Genomic DNA, 20,737 nt, shown 5'->3' with positions numbered 1-20,737 from the left:
ATAATAATAATAATAACAACAACAATAATAAGAATAAGAATAATAACAATAATAATAGTAGTAGTAGTAGTAATAATAATAATAATAATAATAATAATAACAATAATAATAATTTATGTTGATTTTGAAAAAAGATGAAAAAAATGACTTTAAAAAATGTATTTTTTTTTAAATTAATGTAGCAATATTATGATTTCCCCGTTTTTGTAAGCTTGACCTAATTTGTGACATTTTTCCCCAATCATTTGTTTTGGAGATCAGTGTAACGTCTGGAGTTTAAATGTGGATGTTTTAATAATAATTAATGAGTCGGTGCAGTCAAATTGTCGACCTCTACAATCCAAACAATGTTTTGCAAACGAGAGAGAGTAACACACACACACACACACACACACACACACACAGTTAATGAGGTGTGCGAGGTCTCCATGGCTCTGCAGGGTCACTCCCACGAGGCGGTGCGTTACTAATGCGTTCAGAGCTGGGATGCTGCTGCAGACTAAACTCCACTGCTGCACTCAGAGTCACAGGAGTCACACACATCGATGGTTGTCCTGAGGATACGAAATGTGCACAAAAGAAAATGTGCACTCATCAGCCTGTGCATTGTTGGCCTGGTCATGTACAGATATCTCGGGTGAGTTTCTCAGCAGCATTCTTTAATATCTGTTCAGCTTGAGCGACTTTGCAACTTGCATCAGTCTGCCTTGTTACTGCAACATATGATGCCTGCGCTTTAACAACAATGCTGCGATTCTCTGTAGAGACTCAGACAGTGTGTAATACTTTACATCGTCACACATACTATGAAGTAAACCTCTGTAGGAATATTCTCCTTGTTTTATCGCATCAGGTTGAGCAACAATGAAGTCAAAACATGACAGGAACTTACTGAGCTCTAAATCATGATATTATAAACATGTTCGGGGAAAAGTTGATCAGATATAAATGCAAATAATATCACGTTGAGTTTTATCTTTTCTGTTAATTCAAATACAGCTTATTTCTCAGGGCTGTTTTGCCTACATGAGACTTTTGCAAATTCCTGTCAGGCACATCATGTGGTCCACTCATGCACAATAGGCAGTGTGCTGTATTATGTGAGTGTGACACAAACTGCTTTTCTTGTTCCAGCATGCCAGCAGGAGGACGTAGGCTGAGCAGGAAGGTGGGTCTGAGTGCAAACTCAACCCAGTTCACTCTGGAGGGAGAACCATTCAGGATCCTCGGCGGGTCGGTCCATTATTTCCGCGTGCCGAGGGCCTACTGGAGGGACCGGCTGATGAAGATGAAGGCCTGTGGGCTCAACACCCTCACCACGTAGGGGAACTCATCCATCAGTGATGTGTTTTGTTGCTCTGATGTTGAACACCAACGAGAGACAAACGTCCGTTCTTTGCAGGTTTGTGCCGTGGAGTCTGCACCAGCCAGAGAGAGGGGTCTTCAACTTCCACACGCAGCTGGATTTAGAGTAAGAGGAAGTGTGACTCTTTCTGTATCTGAATGAAAAGTAGACTCACATGCAGTACAGTTGCTTACTGCAGCCTGTTCATTTAATAAACAACAGGTGTGCCTTTAACAAGAGTAAAAAAAATCTTTCACTGAAGCTGCAACACTAAAAATCAAAAAGTTGTATGAGAGAAAGTTAAATAGCAGCTGTCAGTTCAACCACATTTTAAAGATTTGCTGGTTGTCATAATTAACAGTAAAGGAAGTATGTGTGAGTGGCCTTTTTTTCCTTACTACTTAACTTCAATAAAACACAAATAATCTCAGATTAATTGCTAATGAAAATAACGGCTATACATATCCCTATATTTTAACATCTGAATGCATGTTTGTGACCTGCAGGGTCAGTGGGCCGGGCTCTCATTAATTAATGAATTTCCCTCGGGATCAATAAAGTATCTATCTATCTATCTATCTATCTATCTATCTATCTATCTATCTATCTATCTATCTATCTATCTATCTATCTATCTATCTATCTAGCTCTCAGAGGATATTGCTTTCAGATATTTTCTATAACTATGTTTTCCCATGATAGTGAGAGCATTTCAGGTGTTTTCTTGAGATCTTCACCTAATCATACCGTTATCTCATGCAGGTTTTCCTGTGATAGCGAGTTCATCTGAGGTGTTTAGTAAAAAAAACAACTTCAGGTAACAATAAAGATTTGGATATAGCGTCAAATCACTCATTCTCACAGGAACAATAAAATGCATTGATGTATGTTGTCCACTTTAGGCTTCCGTAGCGCGAATTTACAGTGTAAATAAAAACATCAGTAGTGATCTTTATCATCTCTAACAACGTTCCCTCCTCTCAGCTGTGTTGGGAATACTTTCCTTTTTTCCTTCTCATCGTCTCTAAGCCTCCGTGCTTCAGGGACAAGCTGGAGGCCGAGAGGTCCCACCTGACCACGTCTCCCAAACAACAGCAACTTAACGAGCAATTAGCAACCCAGCAGTGACAAAAGAGGAGGCACGAGACGCCTCGGACTCCAAGCACATGTCACGCGCCTTAAACAACAAGATGTGTGTCCTCACTTTCCTGAACTTTGTGTTTGTGCAGATTAAAAAGGATGTTTCTGTTTCTGTCTGGATTTCAGAGCCTTTCTCAATCTTGCTGCTGAATTGGGACTTTGGGTGATTTTGCGTCCCGGGCCGTACATTTCCTCTGAGCTGGACCTCGGTGGACTGCCCAGGTTAGGATTCTGAAAGTGTTTGACTATTTATTTTATTATTATTAATGTTTTTTTAACATAGAAGGCTGAGAAATTCTTAAACCATTACAGACTGGATCACAAAATAACATGAAGCACTTTTTCATTGCGGATTAAACTAAATTAAAATGTGTGATTTTTGTTTTGTGTTTGTTTGCAGCTGGCTCCTCAGAGACAGCAGCATGAGACTGAGGACGACTCATCCGGGATTTACTGAAGCTGTCAACACTTTCTTTGACAAACTTATACCTAAAGTGGTTCCACTGCAGGTGGCTGCTTTTGACTAACGCCAACATGAGTTCCAGATCCTTTTATGAGACATGCTAATAACAATGATGTGTGTTTTGTAGTTCAAGAAAGGAGGTCCTGTTATCGCAGTGCAGGTTGAGAATGATTATGGGTCCTACGCAAAGGATGGAGGTTACATGCTTTTCATTAAAGAGGTGATTATATATATTATTTAATAAAGTGCTATTACATGTAATTATATGGATGTGTATTTATGTTCCTGTATTCTGATCGCTTAAAGGCATTACAGTCCAGAGGGATCCGTGAGCTCTTGTTCACATCAGACAACCACAACACGTTGAAGTCAGGAGGTGTGGATGGAGGTACAGTGTATCGTCAAAACACACCAAAAATAAACACACACACGAACATGCACACACACAAAACGTATCCTGCGTTGTCTTGTGTTGTAGCGCTCAGATCCGTGAAGCTGCAGAAGCTGAATCAGAGAGATCTCCAGGATCTGACTTCTCTCCAGGTTTCTATTTGACCTTTTTCCATCACTTCACTGTCCGTCACTGAAGATGAGTGTAACAATGTGGGATAGCCTATCTCTGGGTTTTTTTTCAGCCTAACAGCCCCACCATGGTGTTGGACTACTTTACTGGCTGGTACGACGTGTGGGGTGAGCTCCACCACGTGCTGCCTCCCGAAGGTGAGGATGGATCTTGTAATGTGATATGAGCACATCATTGACCGGCTAACCCAGGATGAGTATGGGACTTCAGACCACCAGGATTTTGAACGTGTCAGTGCCAGACAGGGTCTCTTGTTTGGTGACATGGCTTTATGTAAAACATGAAGTAAAGAGACGAACAGCCAGTTCCACCCAGACTCTGTCAGCGGTGATGGCAAAAGCACCATGTGGCAGGCTGCAGCCACAAACACACACTCGGCTGTCTCGAGTGGGTTTCGACAATTTGCATTTGCTTTTGAATGTGGAGAGTTTCTAAATTAGCTGCACGTTTTTCTAAACGTTGATCGTTCCAGCATTTGCTTAAAAAATCAATAGATTTATTGATAGCTTTAAATTAAGGCTTCAGCCCTCAAATAAACACATTAGAGTTAAATCACTTGATATATATTTTTCTATCAACTTTATATTTATTTAACTTTATTTATGTAAATTTATAACACTCATGTTGTATTTAAATACCTCTTCACTCACTGTCAGATATGTTTGTTTTCCTCCTGCTTTTCTTTTTGCATAATGGCAGCAGCTGCACAACAACAATGTAAATGTTAATGCAAATGTAAAAAATCATGTGTAGCCTATATTTTCCCAGAGTTCCTGCAGCTCCCGATGAAGACGTCACAGTTTATGTTGGCATTGAAACTCTTGACTGTTGTCGTCAGACATGGTGTCCACAGTGAGGGAGATTCTGAGGCGAGGCATGTCGCTGAATCTTTACATGTTCCACGGAGGCTCCACTTTTGGCTTCATGAGCGGAGCGCTGTCTGATCCTTCGTACAGAGCTTTGGTCCCCAGCTACGGTGGGTCTCACAAACAAAGTCGCTTCATCTTTGATGCAAATTTACAGACATTTACTGACAAATATAGAACGGAGAATATTAGATCAGCATTGACTCAAACAGCCAGCAGGTGGCAGCACATTATCTGTCTAAATTGCACAACACTGTTCCTCAGACTATGATGCCCCTTTGACTGAAGCTGGGGAGTACACTCCAAAGTATCACCTCCTGAGGGACTTACTTTCACGATACAACAGTAAGTTAAATCATTTAATTAAAAAAAAAAGTAGAAGAAGTGATTAGATGCAGTGACTGTCTTTTCCTGATTGTTTCTGTGCAGAGGGGGACAGTTTCCCTGACATGCTGGCACTTCACTACAGGGAGTCTTATGAACCAGCCATCATGTACCAACACCTGTCATTATGGGACGCTCTGAGCTTCACTGAGGGAGTATGTTTTATGTAAGATTATCTGTCAACTATCTGTGTAACGGTCAGACTCTTGAGTTTCAATCAACAAAGTAAATTCATACCGGTTTGTTTTGAATTTTCTGCAGCCGTTTAAATCAGCCGAGCCAGTGAGCATGGAGAATCTACCCGTGAACAACAGGAACGGACAGTCTTATGGATACACGCTGTATGAGACCACCATCACCAGTGGAGGACTCTTAAAGTCAGGAGACAACGTCAGAGACCGAGCCCTGGTGAGTCCTCACAACCCGACTCAAAGATCGTTGGGACAAAGGAAGGAGGCAAGACGATGATGATAAATTTTAAAAGTTGTTTTATCTACAAAAATAAATGTAAAGAATGTGTGATGAGTAGTGTAATGCATGTGTGAATGTCTATGTGCGAAACAGAACCGAAAAGAACAGTCATTGTCAGACTATGGATTCTCCAAACCAGAACCAGCACCAGCACCAGAGCCAATAAGCTAAAGAGCCAGACTAAGTGAAACCAGCAGATCTTAAGATTTCCATACAACTAAAAAATATTGATGGAGGATTTTTGGTCTCTATCGCTAAGTCTTAAAGTGAAACATCTGCAAAGAATCCAGATGCAAGATTTGCTTTGCATGTTAGCAGGTATTCACGTTAGCATTGAATAAAATCCAGCTCCCTAATATCCACTTTTTTTCTGTTGAGCTCTTGGGAGCTTTTCTTTGTTTATGCCCACAAATACCTGTCGGGTTTCAGTAGATGAAGAAGTGACCAATCGTATCGGCTACTGAGGTTCCCTCGCCTCCCAGTCCCTTCGCTGGTAACATGCTGGATATCACAAATACCACTGAGAGGAGGTACCCTGATTTTAAAAGTATTGGATGAAGATGCTGATCCTGTCCTTGATGAGGAGGCAGCTGATTGGTTCTCAAAGCCTTTGAGTGTAAGCACATGGGAAGTCCCTCTGGCTAAAAGTCCTCCACTGTCAGCAGCAGAGCGTCATATAAGAGACGTTCTCCTTTGGGAGGACTGAGATTTGCCTCACACAGCCTGATAATGATAATAATAATGATTAGTGGGTCATCACAAACACTGTTCAAAACACGTTTTCTGATCTAAAAGTTAACAAGTTTTCTGGACGATCAAAAACAAGCTCGACATCGCAAAACCAAGGAGAACACGTTTCATAACAAACTCAGGTTTCCTTCTCTGGATGATGAAGATGATTTGTTGTCCCAGTATCACGAAAAAAAAGTATTTTCAACTTCACCCTCATTGATCGATCGTTAAGGAAGAGAAAATCTTCAGGGTGAAGACTCAGATCTGTCCTGCCTGTTTCCAGCTATCGATGCTGAAGATCCTGGACGGATGCCTTGTAGCCTATGGGCAGGTGTGTGTGTGTGTGTGTGTGTGTGTGTGTGTGTGTGTGTGTGTGTGTGCGCGCGCTGGTGTCCTCCACATGGAAGCATCTCCACACTGATTCTCTACATTAAAAAAAAGTTTGCAAATACTAAAACCTGCTTTGAGACATTTCATTCCAGTGAACCAGAGTTTTAATTGAATGCACTTTATATCGTCCTTTATTTGACAGCTGTTTTCTTTTTCACAGGTGTTTGTGGACAGAAGCTACGTCGGCCTCTTCAAGCGTAAAAACCTGGAGCTGGCGGTTCCTGACGGTAAGGTATGGCATTGATCTGGTTTGACAATCAAGGCAAAAACAGCCAATAAAGAAACAGTAACTGGCAGTAATCTGACGTGATGGATGCTGAAGTCGTGGCTGTAAAACAAAAACGCGGTCACTCCCCTGCAGGGACGACGCACTTTGAGTTTATTGGTGGAGAACTGTGGACGCGCTCACCAGGGACGAGACCTTGACAAACAACATAAAGGTGATTGACGGACAATATGCAGCTCATTGTTTCGCCTCAAATTGAACCGCTGAATGGAACAAGCCAATTTTGAATTGTGTCCTCGCAGGCCTCGTGGGAGACGTTTTATTAAACAATATCCCCTTGCGGGATTTTACAATATACAGCCTGGATATGAAACCCAGCTTTATTGATAGGTTTGTACACTTTATTAAATTCAAAGCATTTATATTACTTTCATTTCGCTGTAATATTGTGTTCAAGTCCATGCCTTATTTCAGTCTCTATCAGGCTCCTTGGAAAACGCTTCCTGAGATCCCCAGCTTCCCTGGATTCTTTATCGGGAGGCTGTTTGCATACGGATACCCGAGTGACACATTTGTAAAGCTCCCTGTAAGTGAAACAAAGTTAGCGCTATGCACGTGTGCTTTGCATCATAAATACTTTGCATTGAGAGGTCATTCTTTTTTGTTTGTCGTCGTCAGGGTTGGGGAAAAGGTGTCGTGTTTGTCAATGGGCTGAATCTCGGTCGTTACTGGTCAATCGGCCCTCAGCAGGCGCTCTACCTCCCCGGCCCCTTCCTCAATAGCGGAATAAATCAGGTACGACTGTCCTTGCATTGAAACATTACTGTTCTCATTTAAGGTGTAAAAAAAAAAAGAAGCTAACTCTGTTTCTCACTTCTAAGGTCATCGTGTTTGAGGAGCAGGAGGGGGACTACAAGATTCACTTTGAGGACACGCCTGACCTCGGCATGGCAGCTGACATCCAGTGACTGCCATCACGCTTTAAACTGGGGGGGGGCAAATAAGGGTGTCATTGTTGTAAATATATTTGTCTTATTTAATATCTGTATGTTTGTAAAAAAGGAGACAGATGCTTGTTAGCATGGGACACAGTGCTGTACCTTCAGTCGCTGTGATTCTTGACACGTACAGCAGAAGAACTCAGCTCCTTCTCTCTACTGGAGATTTCTGTTAAAAGAGTCATATGTTTATGTTTGTGGATTTTAACTATAGTCGTTATTGTACAAATTCTGTTGCTTGTTTGTATATTTGGGGCAGTAAAGTCCTGGAAATGAATCACACTCTCACAGCGTTGTTGTCCCGTTATGCTAGAGGTATAAAAATAAAAATAGAAGGGAATTTGACCAGATTTCATTTTCTCTTTTTTTTTGACCACTTATCTCTTAATGAAGAGAAACCGTTCTGATATTTACAAGATATTTTCTCATAAAAACGGCTCCGTCCTACGGATGATCATCTTTGATTACTTTATGTTAGAAACTCTCTAAAACACCTGCATGCATGCACAAAACTCTTTTACTTCTTATTCATCCCTGGTGTCGTTTCTTTAAATGAATGATTCCTTGTGTTGTTCTTTTGTAGTTTTAATGTTTAATTTCACATCCTTGTTACAGTCTTGAGTTTCTTTGTGTTTTCAGTGTTACATGTATTTTGTAGTTGTCCTCAGTGTTTCTTGTCGTGGGTTCATTCCTTCCTCTGTGTGATTTCCCCTCGTCGTCTTCACCTGTGTAACTCATCTCACCTTTGTCTATTTAGTCTGTGTCTCTTCCCTTCTGTGTCAGTTCCCCCTTCATATTGTCAGTGGCGTTTTTGTTAAAATTAATCATTGTTGTTTTATCTGTGATTGGGTATAGTAATTCGTCACCACATAATGTAACACTGTCAAACAGAAAATAAGTAGGCTGATGTGTGATGTTAAGTATTTATCAGAATAACATCTATGTGATGGACACAGCCACACATTAAAAGGTTGTAGGCCGCACAACATTGCACCCACATGTTAGTTGCAAACATTTCGAATAAATGACACAGGTTATTTCTTTTCGCTGAGCATGTTTATTAAAGCCTTTGATTTAAGTACACACATTCAACTTATTTCGTCATTGTTTGTTTATAAAGTAAAGTGGTTGTAATTCATTTCTCTTTTCCTTTTGAGTTACCTGGCTGGTGTGCTCGCCTTCCTGGTTGAGCAAAGGATGAGGCTGAGGGTGGAGCTTGACTTTATGGAGGAGGACCATACCAAGTGCTCAAATATCAGGAGGGGGGATCAGGGTCCCTTGGGGTTAACTTTAAGTTATTTTGTTTGCCGTCCCCCCCTGTGTGTTTGTGTTGGTTCTGGTCAGCAGCTTTAAATATCCCCCTCAGTTCTCATTTTCTCAGGTCTGTTAATTGAGTTCACACACTGTTTAGTTAGCACAAGCTTTCAGTAGAGTTATGTTATTTTGACCTCTTTTAACAAGTCATTTACTTATACACCCTGACGGTGTTTGTTTTGCCTTTGTTAAGTAATATTTTTTGAATAAAGAAACTTGTTTTTTGAACTTTTAACCTGTGTTCGCTTATCTTGACTGCTTGGTCCATGACAATCAATAAACACTAAGTACTACAGTACTGATAGCCGGGCAGCCGACTCGACAAAGCCAGCGCTCAACCATTTTTTTATAGCCTCCATGTTATAAAGTGGTGTTTGTGCTCAATAGATAGGGCACACCCCGATGGTTTTTTTTTTTTTTTTTTTTTTTAAAGATTTGTTTTGGGCCTTTTTGCCTTTAATGATAGAGGGAGGACAGTGGATAGAGTCGAAAAGGGGGGAGAGACATGCGGGCCCGGGCCGCCCGCGCGCAAGGACTGAGCCTCAATACATGGGGTCGCGCGCACTGCCGCTGTGCCACCGGCAACCCCAATCATTATGTGCTTTGATAATAAATCCACTTCCTGGTCTTCCTCATCTGTGAGCGTCCATCTGTAAAGACCTCAGCAAAGATTCAGTGAGCGCAGGATGGGGCAACACGTAATCCAGGTTAATTATTAACAGGAAGGTCACCTGAGGAGGCTGAAAGTGAAAGTATTCAGTCAGTTAGACTCCATTTTAGATGGACAGAACATGAAGAGAGAAGTAAAGAGGGAAGCGGGGTGAGTGTTTATCCACTTCTGTCCTCTCAGTTTCATCCTGTGAACTGAACAGAGACAGTTTATAATGAGGTCACTATTTACATTAATATGAGCTGTGAGTGTGTGTGTCTGTGTGTGTGTTTAAGTTTGTGTGTGTGTGTGTGTATGTGTGTGAGTGTGTTTAGGTGTTTGTGTGTCTGTGTGTGAGTGTGTTTAGGTGTGTGTGTGTGTGTGTGTGTGTGTCTGTCTGTTTGTGAGTGTGTGTGAGTCTGTTTGTGAGTGTGTTTAGGTGTGTGTGTGTGTGAGAGAGAGAGTGTGTGTGTGTGTCTGTTTGTGAGTGTGTTTAGTTGTGTGTGTGTGTGTGTGTGTGTGTGTGTGTGTGTGTGTGTGTGTGTGAGAGAGAGAGAGAGAGAGAGAGAGAGAGAGAGAGAGAGAGAGAGAGAGACAGAGAGAGAGAGACAGAGAGAGAGAGAGAGAGTCTGTCTGTTTGTGAGTGTATTTAGGTGTGTGTGTGTGTGTGTGTGTGTGTGTGAGTGTGTGTCTGTTTGTGAGTGTGTTTAGGTGTGTGTGTGCTAGCTCTCTCAGTGAGTGTTTCTGTGTTTCCTCTCAGACTGACTTCAGATCAGATCATGGATGTGCGTTTAGAGGAAGAGGAGGACGGAGCAGAGTCTCCTGGACCCAGCTGTCTGTCTCTGAAGAGTGATCGGTCCATAGCTGAACCTCTAGACTTCAGTAAAGAATCTGGACCCTCAGACACAAAGTAAGCCTCCTGACAACAGACACCTGGAAAACTTCTCATCATCCACAGCTGTAGATTTTTTTGTATTTACAGCTTCTTTTACAGATTTGTCATCAGAGAGTTGATCAAAGATTCATAGAAATATAAAACATGTTTTTTCACAGTTTTGAGAGGAGCACACAGAGAGCAGAGTCTCCTGTACCCAGCTGTCTGTCTCTGAAGAGTGATCAGTCCAAATATGAACTTCTAGACTTCAGTAAAGAATCTGGACCCTCAGACACAAAGTAAGTCTTCTCACTGACTCCTTGTCTCTTCACATGTTTCCTTGTAGGTTCAGTCACCTTGTAAAGCTGTAATCTAAGAGGACTCTTATAAACCATTGAACCTGCCTGTTATCCTCCTACTTCTCATTAGTACGTTTATTAGCAGCAGAAGATGGCGCTCAGCACGGCCCCTGTTTCAGTTTGTTATTGTCTCTGTTTAGTCTTTTCAGCATCATCTGATATGATACTGTGAGCTCATATGTAAGAAGGTGTTTGAGAAAGCAGAGAGCCAAAGGAAAAGACTGTGTGACAGTTAAAGTGTAGAGAAGATGATAAAGTGAGTCTTTACTTCAGCTGAGCTTCTTTAGCTGGGACTTTGGACTTTGGAGTCTAGACTGACTTTATGCCACAGTCTGACCCAGGAGAGACAGAATCCATAAAGATAAGGACAACAAATGAAACTGTAACATCACTAAGGACACACTCACATTAGGTAATCTGTACCGTGACAAAGCAGGTTTGACCCCCAAAGTCCAGTTCATTTGACTCATGTGAGCACTCTGATCCGGGGTCTTGGCCCGGCACAGATGGAAGAGGTGATCTGAGGCATGGTACAGTTTCTCATGCACGAGCAGAAGCACGGGAACTCAACGTGAACATGAAGTATAATCCTGGAGTGTTATATCTGTTTCTGACTAAATGATCAAAATAATCCTCAAAGTCCTTCAAGTAGCTGTCATGTTCTCCGTGTTGTTCTCTGATGTGCGGACGCAGACTTTACCTCACGTTAGTTCATAGTCTGCCTGTGTTGTAAACTAAGTACGCTTCAAGTTCTCATAAAGCTGCATGTGTTGTATTACCATGTTATGAAGAAGAGGTAAACGTGCTCAGGCCCGGTTAGTCCTGGAGCAGTGTGAGTGCAGGCGAGTGGGGGAATGAGGAGGGGGGTCAGTCGTTGGGTCAACTGGACCTAGAGTGAGTTCACCCTGATACTGCTGATCCAGCACAATGTAATTCACAATGTTTCACCACGTCTAACCTGAGTTCAAAGGTGGACTAACCCGAGCTCAGCTGTCTGAAGTGAAACAGTGGATGACAGGATCAGACTCTTTGATTCTCTGACTGTGAAGAAGCTGCACATGGTGTTCAGTCTGACTGAATCAAATGAATCCAAACAGAAGAAAGAAGGTGTTACCTGCTCTCTGTGATCATCTGACTCTTTAGATTGTGTTTGATAAATCTTCATATTTTCTATCAGTTTAGCTCTAAAGACATGTCTTCACAGGGGGACAAAGAGGATTCATGTTAGAGAGGAGCAGACGTCCTATCCTGGGTGTCAGGACGTCCTGAAGGATCCCGTCTCTACCAGCTTTGTACGCTGGCTCTTTAGTATGAGGTGGAGCCCCTCATACTGGTGGAACACCTCATACTGGGACCAGTCTAGTTCAGCAGGAGACTCGTCCAGTCCTCAGTGTGGAGAAAGATCCAGAACAGGGGCTGGACTGCAGACAGTCAGTCAGAGCAGCACTGAACAAAGTAAGACTGTACACCTTCTGTGATCTCCTCCTAATACACGACTTTTATTGGCCAATGTAAAAAGTCTAGAAAACTCTTTTTACTTCTTTTACAAAAACATCTGAAAACAATAATCAGATTCTATCATTCTCTCTTTCAGTAGATAGAGGTCAGCAGGAGGTTTTAGATCAACATAAGGACAGCCTGAGGACGAGATGTGAACGTGTGACTGAAGGAAGTGATGAAACAGGAAGTAGAAGCCACCTCAAGAGGATCTACACTGAGCTCTATATCACAGAGGGGCAGAGTGAAGAAGTGAACACCCAACATGAGGTGAGACAGATGGAGACAGACTCTAAAAAGAAGACGACCCTCCATGAGACTCCAATCAAGTGCCACGACATCTTTAAAGCCTTACCCAACCAACAGGAACCAAAGACAGGAGCTCAACCCAACCAACAGGAACCAAAGACAGGAGCTCGACCCGACCAACAGGAACCAAGGACAGGAGCTCAACCCGACCAACAGAAACCAAAGACAGAAACTCAACCCGACCAACAGAAACCCATCAGAGTGGTTCTGACAAACGGCGTGGCTGGTGTTGGAAAAACCTTCTCGGTGCAGAAGTTCACTCTGGACTGGGCCGAGGGCTCAGAGAACCAAGACGTCAGTCTGCTGATCCTGCTTTCATTCAGGGAGCTGAACTTGATCAGAGATAGACGCTACAGTCTTCTTGAGCTGCTCCGTGTTTTCCATCCGACATTACAGAAGGTGTCAGCAGAGACGCTCGCTGTCTGTAAACTGTTGTTCATCTTTGACGGCCTGGATGAAAGCAGACTGTCATTGGACTTCACAAACAGGGAGGTTGTGTCTGATGTCACACAGAAGTCATCGTTAAAAACACTGTTCACAAACCTCATCAAGGGGAATCTGCTCCCCTCAGCTCTCATCTGGATCACTTCTCGACCTGCAGCAGCCAATCAAATCCCTCCTTCCTGTGTTGACAGGGTAACAGAAGTACGAGGCTTCACTGACGCCCAGAAGGAGGAGTACTTCAGGAGGAGGTTCAGTGATGAAGATCTGTCCAGCAGAATCATCTCACACATCCAGACATCCAGGAGCCTCCACATCATGTGTCTGATCCCGGTCTTCTGCTGGATCACTGCCACAGTTCTGGAGCACATGATGAGCACAGAGCAGAGAGGAGAGCTGCCCAAGACCCTGACTGACATGTACTCACACTTCTTGCTGGTTCAGACACAGAGGAAGAAGAACAAGTATGGTTTGGGACGTCAGGCGAGTCCTCAGAAACTCACCAAATCTGACAGGGAACTTTTTCTGAAGCTGGGGAGGCTGGCGTTTGAACATCTGGGGGACGGAAACATCATGTTCTACCAAGAAGACCTGGAGCGGTGTGGTCTGGATGTCACAGAGGCCTCGGTGTACTCAGGAGTTTGTACAGAGATCTTCAAAACAGAGAGTGTGATCTTCCAGAGAATAGTCTACTGCTTTGTTCATCTGAGTGTTCAGGAGTTTCTGGCTGCAGTCTACATGTTCCACTGTTTCAGCAACAAGAAGACAAAAGGACTGAAGGCTTTTCTGGGAAAAAAACAGAGAGTTTTAACCCTGGAAATGTTCCTAAAGAAATCAATGATGAAATCCCTGAGAAGTAAGAACGGTCACCTGGACCTGTTTGTTCGCTTCCTTTATGGTCTTTCTCTGAAGTCAAACCAGAGACTCTTAGGAGGCCTGCTGGGTCAGACAGACAACAGTTCAGAAATGATCCAGACAGTTCTCAACAACCTGAAGGAGATGAACAGTAAAGATATCTCTCCAGACAGAAGCATCAACATCTTCCACTGTCTGACGGAGATGAAGGACCTCTCAGTCCATCAGGAGATCCAAGAGTTCCTGAAGTCAGAGAACAGATCAGAGAAGGAACTCTCTGAGATCCACTGCTCTGCTCTAGCCTACGTGCTACAGATGTCCGAGGAGGTTCTGGATGAGTTGGACCTGAACAAGTACAACACATCAGATCAGGGACGACGGAGACTGATTCCAGCTGTGAGGAACTGCAGGAAGGCAAAGTAAGTCCAGATGTGATGAGCATTATAAATCAGTGTCATGTACTAATTTACTGATTTTAGTATAAACGAAACCTAATCCTCTCTGTTCACCAAAAACTGTTCCTCTGTTAATGTTCAGGAGTTAATGTTTTTTTTACAAGTGATGTTTTTTAACTTTTTGTCCTGAGTTCTTGAATGTCTTTTTGAGAATTCCCAAAGAAGTGACTGAGATGTCTGAGGCCCCGTTTATGCAGAAGACGGGAACCCTGAGAGAGCAAACCAGCTCAACTTGTTTTTTAACAGGTTTGACTGCCCCGTCGCTGCAGCCAGTGCCTGTCCCCCCAGCATCCCTCTACATACCCCCTCCCTCCCTCTCACTCCCCCCAACACCTTCACCAGGACAAACACAATCTCCAGAGACAATCCATCCCCCCTCCCCCCCACCATCACCAGAGACCAGGTGAGCAAGGAGCTGAAGAGACTCCGTCCCAGGAAGGCAGCAGGCCTGGACAAGGTGTGTCCCAGAATGCTAAAGGCCTGCTCTGCTGAGCTGGGGGAGCCACTTCAGCACATCTTCAACATGAGCCTGCGGCTCGGGAAGGTTCCTGTGCTCTGGAAGACCTCGTGCCTCACCCCGGTCCCGAAGAAGAAAAACCCCAGTGAGCCAGGCGACTTCAGACCAATCGCTCTGACATCCCACGTTATGAAGACCTTCGAACGGCTGCTGCTCCAACACCTCAGACCCCAGGTCCAACACGCACAGGATCCCCTGCAGTTTGCATACCAGGCAAAGGTGGGCGTGGACGATGCCATCCTCTATCTTCTACACAGGGCTTACTCTCATCTGGACAAAGGGAGCAGCATGATGAGAATCATGTTCTTTGATTTCTCAAGCGCTTTCGACACCATCCATTCCCTCCTACTGAGAGACAAGCTGACCGAGATGAGGGTGGACTCGCACCTGGTGAGGTGGATCACTGACTACCTCACAGAGAGACCACAGTACGTCAGACTGAAGGACTGCACATCTGACACTGTGGTCAGCAGCACCGGAGCACCACAGGGGACCGTGCTCTCCCCCGTCTTGTTCACCCTGTATACCTCTGACTTCCAGTATAACTCTGAGCTCTGCCACATGCAGAAATACTCGGACGACACTGCAATAGTTGGTTCCGAAGGAACAAACCACATCTAGAACCTGTTTCTATTGGGGGGGGGGGGGGGGGGGGGTCGACGTGGAGGTGGTCAGGACCTACGGGTATCTGGGGCTGCAACTGGATGACAAGCTGGACTGGTCGCCTAACATGGACACTACCTGCAGGAAGGGTTACTTCCTGAGAAGGCTGGGGTCCTTCAACATCTGCAAAAAGCTGCTGCAGATGTTCTACCAGTCTGTGGTGTCCAGCGTCCTCTTCTACGCTGTGGTGTGCTGGGGAGGAAGCTGCAAGAAGAGGGACGCAGCACGCCTGGACAGACTGGTGAGGAGGGCCGGCTCTGTGGTGGGTACAGAGCTGGACTCACTGGTGACAGTGGTAGAGAGGAGGACTCTGGACAAAATGCTCTCCATCATGGACAACACACACCACCCTCTGCACAGCACCTTCACCTGGCAGAGGAGCATGTTCAGCGAAAGACTGATGTCACAGTCGTGCTCCACGGACAGACTCAAGAACTCTTTTGTCCCCCTGGCCATAAGACTGTACAACACTTCAGCACACGGTGAACCCTGGACTCATTTTTCACTTTTTTTTCTCACTCCTCACCTGCACTGCTGACCTCAGAGTCAGCCTCCAGTTGGACACTTTAATGCATATTGATAGTCACCTTACTGAGCACTGGTCACTTTAACGATAATCACCCTAATCATGTCTGGTTTCATCCTACTGTTTTGTTATGCTACATCTGTAATGGTTGACATGACCACCCTAACTAGGTCAAGTTTCACTCTATTGTCTTTGACACTTAATGCTAATCTGCTCCTCAATAGTTGGGTACTTTAATGGCAATCACCCTAATCACTCCTAGTGTCACCTTATTGTTTTGGACACTTAATCCTAATCACTGCTCCTTTATGTTACTGAGCATGCCAATGGCCCAATTTGCATTCCTGCATTGATTGACTGTTTAATGACTGTACTCACACCTCTGGCACTACCTCAAACACCTCTGTACATGCACATGTAACTAGTTTTTAGAAGGTCAGCACTTTGTTTCTAAAGCTCTTTAACTGTTTACAGGTCTCTTTTCATCAGCACATGCTTTTCTCCCTCACAGGTTATGTACATTATACTATATAAGTTTTAAGTCTAATGCTAATGCTAACTGCACAGGTTTAACTTGTAATTATGTTTCCTCTTAGTCACATAGGGGCTGCCAAATCTTGTTTGGGGATTATTGTATACAGAGGGGAGGGGGGACAGCGGGTGTGTATTGTAACTAATGTCTATCTATCTATCAAACTGTTTAATCATCAAATGTGAGACGTGAATATCAGACGCTTCTTTTATAAGTCATGTTTCTCTGTTTTATGTGTCACAACAGACTTTCTGACTGTGGACTCTCAAAGACTCACTGTGACGTCGTGGCCTCAGCTCTGAAGTCCAACCCCTCCCATCTCAGAGAGCTGGACCTGAGTATCAACAACCTGCAGGATTCAGGAGTGAAGCTGCTGTGTGAGGGACTGCAGAGTCCAAACTGCAGACTGGAGACTCTGAGGTCAGATCACTGACTGTGTCATTCATTTGTATCAATTCAATCCACATCCTCCATTGTTGCACATTTCAGGATTTATGTTTTCAGTATTTGTCTGAATTTGAATCTTGGAAATTTCAATTTTGGAGATTTTTAGTTTTTCAAGTTGTTTCAAGCTGATTTAATGTGAAAATGTTTTTGTGACTCTGTGAAGGAAAGTTGAACAATGTGCACATGAAACCTCTGGTTTCCTCTGGTTCTGTTTTGAAGTGAAATCATGAAGACTTGTGATTCAATAATGTGTGATTTGATAAATGTACTAACATCACAGAGCTGACTGAGATCAGCAGCCTGTTCTTCATCTGTGCACATGAACAGCTGGATGAATGTTGAGCTGACATTTGGAGGATTTAGATTTAGTGAATACACAATCATAAATGATCCTCTAATCATTTAGAGAAAACTTGATTCATCAGGACAAAGTGATGTTGAGATACTCATCACAAGCTGAACACATGTGACTGGATTACACATTATTTTTCTTCTTCTTTTATTCTTTATTCAGATTGTGGTGCTGCAGGTTGTCAGAGATCAGCTGTTCTTCTCTGGCCTCAGCTCTGAAGTCCAACCCCTCCCATCTCAGAGAGCTGGACCTGGGCTGCAACAACCTGCAGGATTCAGAAGTGAAGCTGCTGCGTGATCTTCAGAAGAATCCAAAATATCGACTGGAGACTCTGAGGTCAGTCTGTCAGTGTTCTTTAGTATGCAACAATATTCTGCATCCTCAGGAACGCGATGATTAACATGATCTTCCAGTTAATGTTGAAGAGCATTACATCTACAGTTTTAAGCTGAAAAACAGATGTGAGGAAGCTCCAAGGACATGCCTAAGACACTGTGAACAACAAGCTGTTGATTAACCATCGTGCTTACAATCAGTCAAAGTCCAAATGAAGTGATTGATGGTTTGAAAGCTCTCCCGTTCAGAACTATGGACATCATCAACAACTCTTCAAAGAGGAAACCAAATACGCTGTGATCCAAAGAGACTGACTCTGTCTCTCGGTATCTTTATGACGAGTTAAGAGTTCAAGAGTTCCACCTAAACCTTTTGATGTCTTCAGGACTTCCCGGAAAACAGTATAGTTAAACCATGCTCGTATTAGACTTATGTTTAATGCTTTCCTCGTTGATAGGGCACCACCTGGCTTTCCAGGAATGACTACATTAATTATGAACAGTTAATCAGTGTTAATTCTAAAGCAGTTTCTATCAAGAGAGACAGGGAACACAGTACTGAATTTTATGTTAAGTTTAATAAGTGATAATAAGAAATAAAACCAAACAGATTCTGTTTTCCGGGAAGTCCTGAAGACATCAAAAGGTTTAGGTGGAACTCTTAGCTTGTCATAAAGATACCGAGAGACAGAGTCAGAGTCATCCTGAGGATGCAGAATATCGTTACAAGTAAACCTTCCACATATTTTTATTAATTTATTTAATAGGGACAATGTGATAGAACCTAGTCTCCAATACAAAACATGAAACTGATGAGCTGCATAAAGACTTTATAGCTGTTGTTAATTTCCAGCTCGTGTCTCTAGTTGGTCCTTTGTGTAAACAAACACATTAAACCCCAAAACACTTGATGAGGATCCATCAATATACATGAACCACAATATGACTATACAAATGCTTTAAAGCAGATCTGTGATCTGGCTTCACTAACCCTGACAGAAGAGATAGTGCTGAACAGTCACATGAAGCTGCTTATCAATCTGAGAAGTAAACCCAGAGTTTCAGAGAGCACGCTCACATAAAAAAGGCAGAGCTAGCTTCATTTAACCTATCACAATCATCACAGAGTCTGCAGTCAGCAGATCATCATATCTAACAAACTGTGAACAAACTATATGACGACAAGTTGAAGACAAACAGGCTCAAAGACTAAAGTTACACAGCTGCAGGAACAAATGCAGGAAGGACAACAGACAGAAACAAAGAAACATCAGAGAGGATTCATGTCCAAACTACGGCTTCTTCTATTTTCTTCCCATCGTTAGTTCACCTCAGAACTGAGCAGAACTCGTCTTTCTTCTCTGAACTGAATGTGTTGCTCTGACTCTTTCATGTGGAGAGGAGAAATTCTGTTTCAGCTTCAGCTCTGAGCATCACAAACAGAGCGGCATGGAGACACTAAACATTCATATGAAGATATCATTCAAAGGCAGAAGAAGCTCTTCATCATTGAACATCTTCAATACAACTCAAAGGCTGCGCTGCTTTATCTCTGTTAAAGGATGAAGGATATCAGGAACAAACAATCATGACCTTTAAGGACTATGATGTCAAATCAGACAGGACACAGATAGTGTTTGTCGCTCTCTCTCCATCAGCTCACAGAGTGCCACCATCAAGAGATCTGATTGGTCAGTGATCTTATCTCCAACATAACCTGCTCCTGAGCAGGTTAGGTGTGCAGTATCAGTTACCATGGCGATATTCCCAGTTTAGAAGTGAACCACCTTCAGGACTGTAACCCTTAGGGTTAACCCTGAAGTCACCCTAAATCCTGCTCCGTGGCGCAGGCCCCAGGTCACTAAGAGGTTGTCATGACAGAAACTAAAATGTAAACATGGCAGTAACTATGTGTTCATCTCTCCCTCGTGAACCTTCTGTCATCAACACTCCCTTTGACCATTAAATCTCTGGAATAAAAAGGGTTTCTAAAACGTAGGTCAAAGTGGCGCCCTCTACAGGCCTGAAGCTCCTCTGTTTGCTCTCTGTTGCATGTTTGTCCTGGTTGGAGGGTTTTTGACTTTTCATCCTTTTCTGTATTTGATGTGAATGTTTTTATTTAGTTCTTTGTTTGATCAAATATGTCCCATAACTCAGTGTCAAATCACACTCAGACACCAATATGAAACTGTTCAGTGCTAAAGTACAAAGGTGGAGTGGGGGGCGGAGCTTAGTTACAGCTCTGTGGGGGAATCTGATGACTCCCAGCTGATGAAGGGAGTCAGTGTAGAAAATGATTTCTGTCATCTCTCATCTTCTCTCAATAGATGGGGATCTCTGTGATAATGTGAGCGATCGGGACTCTGATGGAGCAGAGAGGAGCAGCTGATGATCCACAGAGGAGGAACCTCCACCATCTTGTGTGTGGAGACACTCTGCAAGCTGAGGAGATCTTCATCCATCAGGGACTGACAGAGGAATCAGCTCAAAGTTCATCTGTTCTCCACGGATTACAGGAGAGGAAGGTCAAACATGAAACGTCTGGCGTGCTGTTAGGACACGGTGTAAAAACGCTGAAAATCCTAAAAACATGGAAAACTCTGAAGCACCTTGGTTTAGAAAACTGACGCTGACGGCAGAGAGAAACGTTGATGGACACAGGCACTAATAATGTTCATGTTTATATTACTGATTTAAAATTGATCAACAAGCTTTTTGAAATGTTTCACTAAAATATTGAGAAGACTAAAACTATTTCTTTGACAAGAACTTTTTTGTATTAAAGAATGTAAAGTGGATTATTATCAGGTTTATCTCAGTGTGTCTGCAGTCTCATTCAGTCTGGTGGTCAATTAGTCTTTACTTATTTTTTTTGGCTTATTTAATGACACACTTTTTGTACATGGAGAGCTGTGTTCACCTTCATCTAATGTCTTGTTTCAGATGAAATCAGAGAAAATAAATTCTGATTCAAGTGAAGAAAAAAGAAAGATGTTATGAGGGTTGGAGGTCAG

The 20,737-nt window shown here is 43.1% G+C and overlaps 3 protein-coding genes across 3 annotated transcripts in view; all 3 read left to right on the top strand.

Annotated features, from left to right (window-relative positions):
- uvrag (UV radiation resistance associated gene) overlaps window positions 1-6,342 on the top strand; it is a 249,468-nt gene extending 243,126 nt beyond the window's left edge. The window contains exon 16 of the transcript XR_013780145.1: window positions 6,316-6,342. The gene's annotated coding sequence lies outside the window, so the exon portion shown is untranslated. The remainder of the gene's footprint in view (window positions 1-6,315) is intronic.
- Window positions 543-7,795, top strand: LOC306831879 (beta-galactosidase-1-like protein 2). Its single transcript, XM_079356128.1, has 19 exons — window positions 543-637; window positions 1,135-1,320; window positions 1,403-1,471; window positions 2,612-2,707; window positions 2,886-2,994; window positions 3,076-3,168; window positions 3,255-3,336; window positions 3,427-3,491; window positions 3,584-3,668; window positions 4,370-4,507; window positions 4,662-4,742; window positions 4,827-4,936; window positions 5,043-5,189; window positions 6,535-6,606; window positions 6,736-6,814; window positions 6,903-6,990; window positions 7,075-7,186; window positions 7,279-7,395; window positions 7,482-7,795. Exons 1-19 carry the CDS (start codon window positions 546-548, stop codon window positions 7,566-7,568), a joined length of 1,908 nt encoding a protein of 635 aa, XP_079212254.1. The 5' UTR covers window positions 543-545; the 3' UTR covers window positions 7,569-7,795.
- Window positions 7,796-12,104: 4,309 nt separating this feature from the next.
- On the top strand, window positions 12,105-20,262 carry LOC306831175 (protein NLRC3-like; the record flags this gene model as incomplete). Its single annotated transcript, XM_079355122.1, has 5 exons — window positions 12,105-12,228; window positions 12,464-14,315; window positions 16,836-17,009; window positions 17,551-17,724; window positions 20,051-20,262. 5 exons carry the CDS (start codon window positions 12,105-12,107, stop codon window positions 20,064-20,066), a joined length of 2,340 nt encoding a protein of 779 aa, XP_079211248.1. The 3' UTR covers window positions 20,067-20,262.
- Between the last annotated feature and the right edge of the window lie 475 nt (window positions 20,263-20,737).

This window comes from Symphodus melops (assembly GCF_947650265.1).
Source record: "Symphodus melops genome assembly, chromosome: 11".
Classification (NCBI taxonomy): domain Eukaryota; kingdom Metazoa; phylum Chordata; class Actinopteri; order Labriformes; family Labridae; genus Symphodus; species Symphodus melops.
Note: the sequence above shows the minus strand (reverse complement) of the source record. Positions and strands in the feature narration are given on the sequence as shown.

Excerpts from the sequence above, each read along its gene's own strand:
- LOC306831879 (XM_079356128.1), top strand. The coding sequence starts at position 546 with ATGGTTGTCCTGAGGATACGAAATGTGCACAAAAGAAAATGTGCACTC. Across the intron at positions 3,169-3,254 it reads ACATGCTTTTCATTAAAGAG|GCATTACAGTCCAGAGGGAT; the intron begins GTGATTATATAT and ends GATCGCTTAAAG. Across the intron at positions 4,508-4,661 it reads AGCTTTGGTCCCCAGCTACG|ACTATGATGCCCCTTTGACT; the intron begins GTGGGTCTCACA and ends ACTGTTCCTCAG.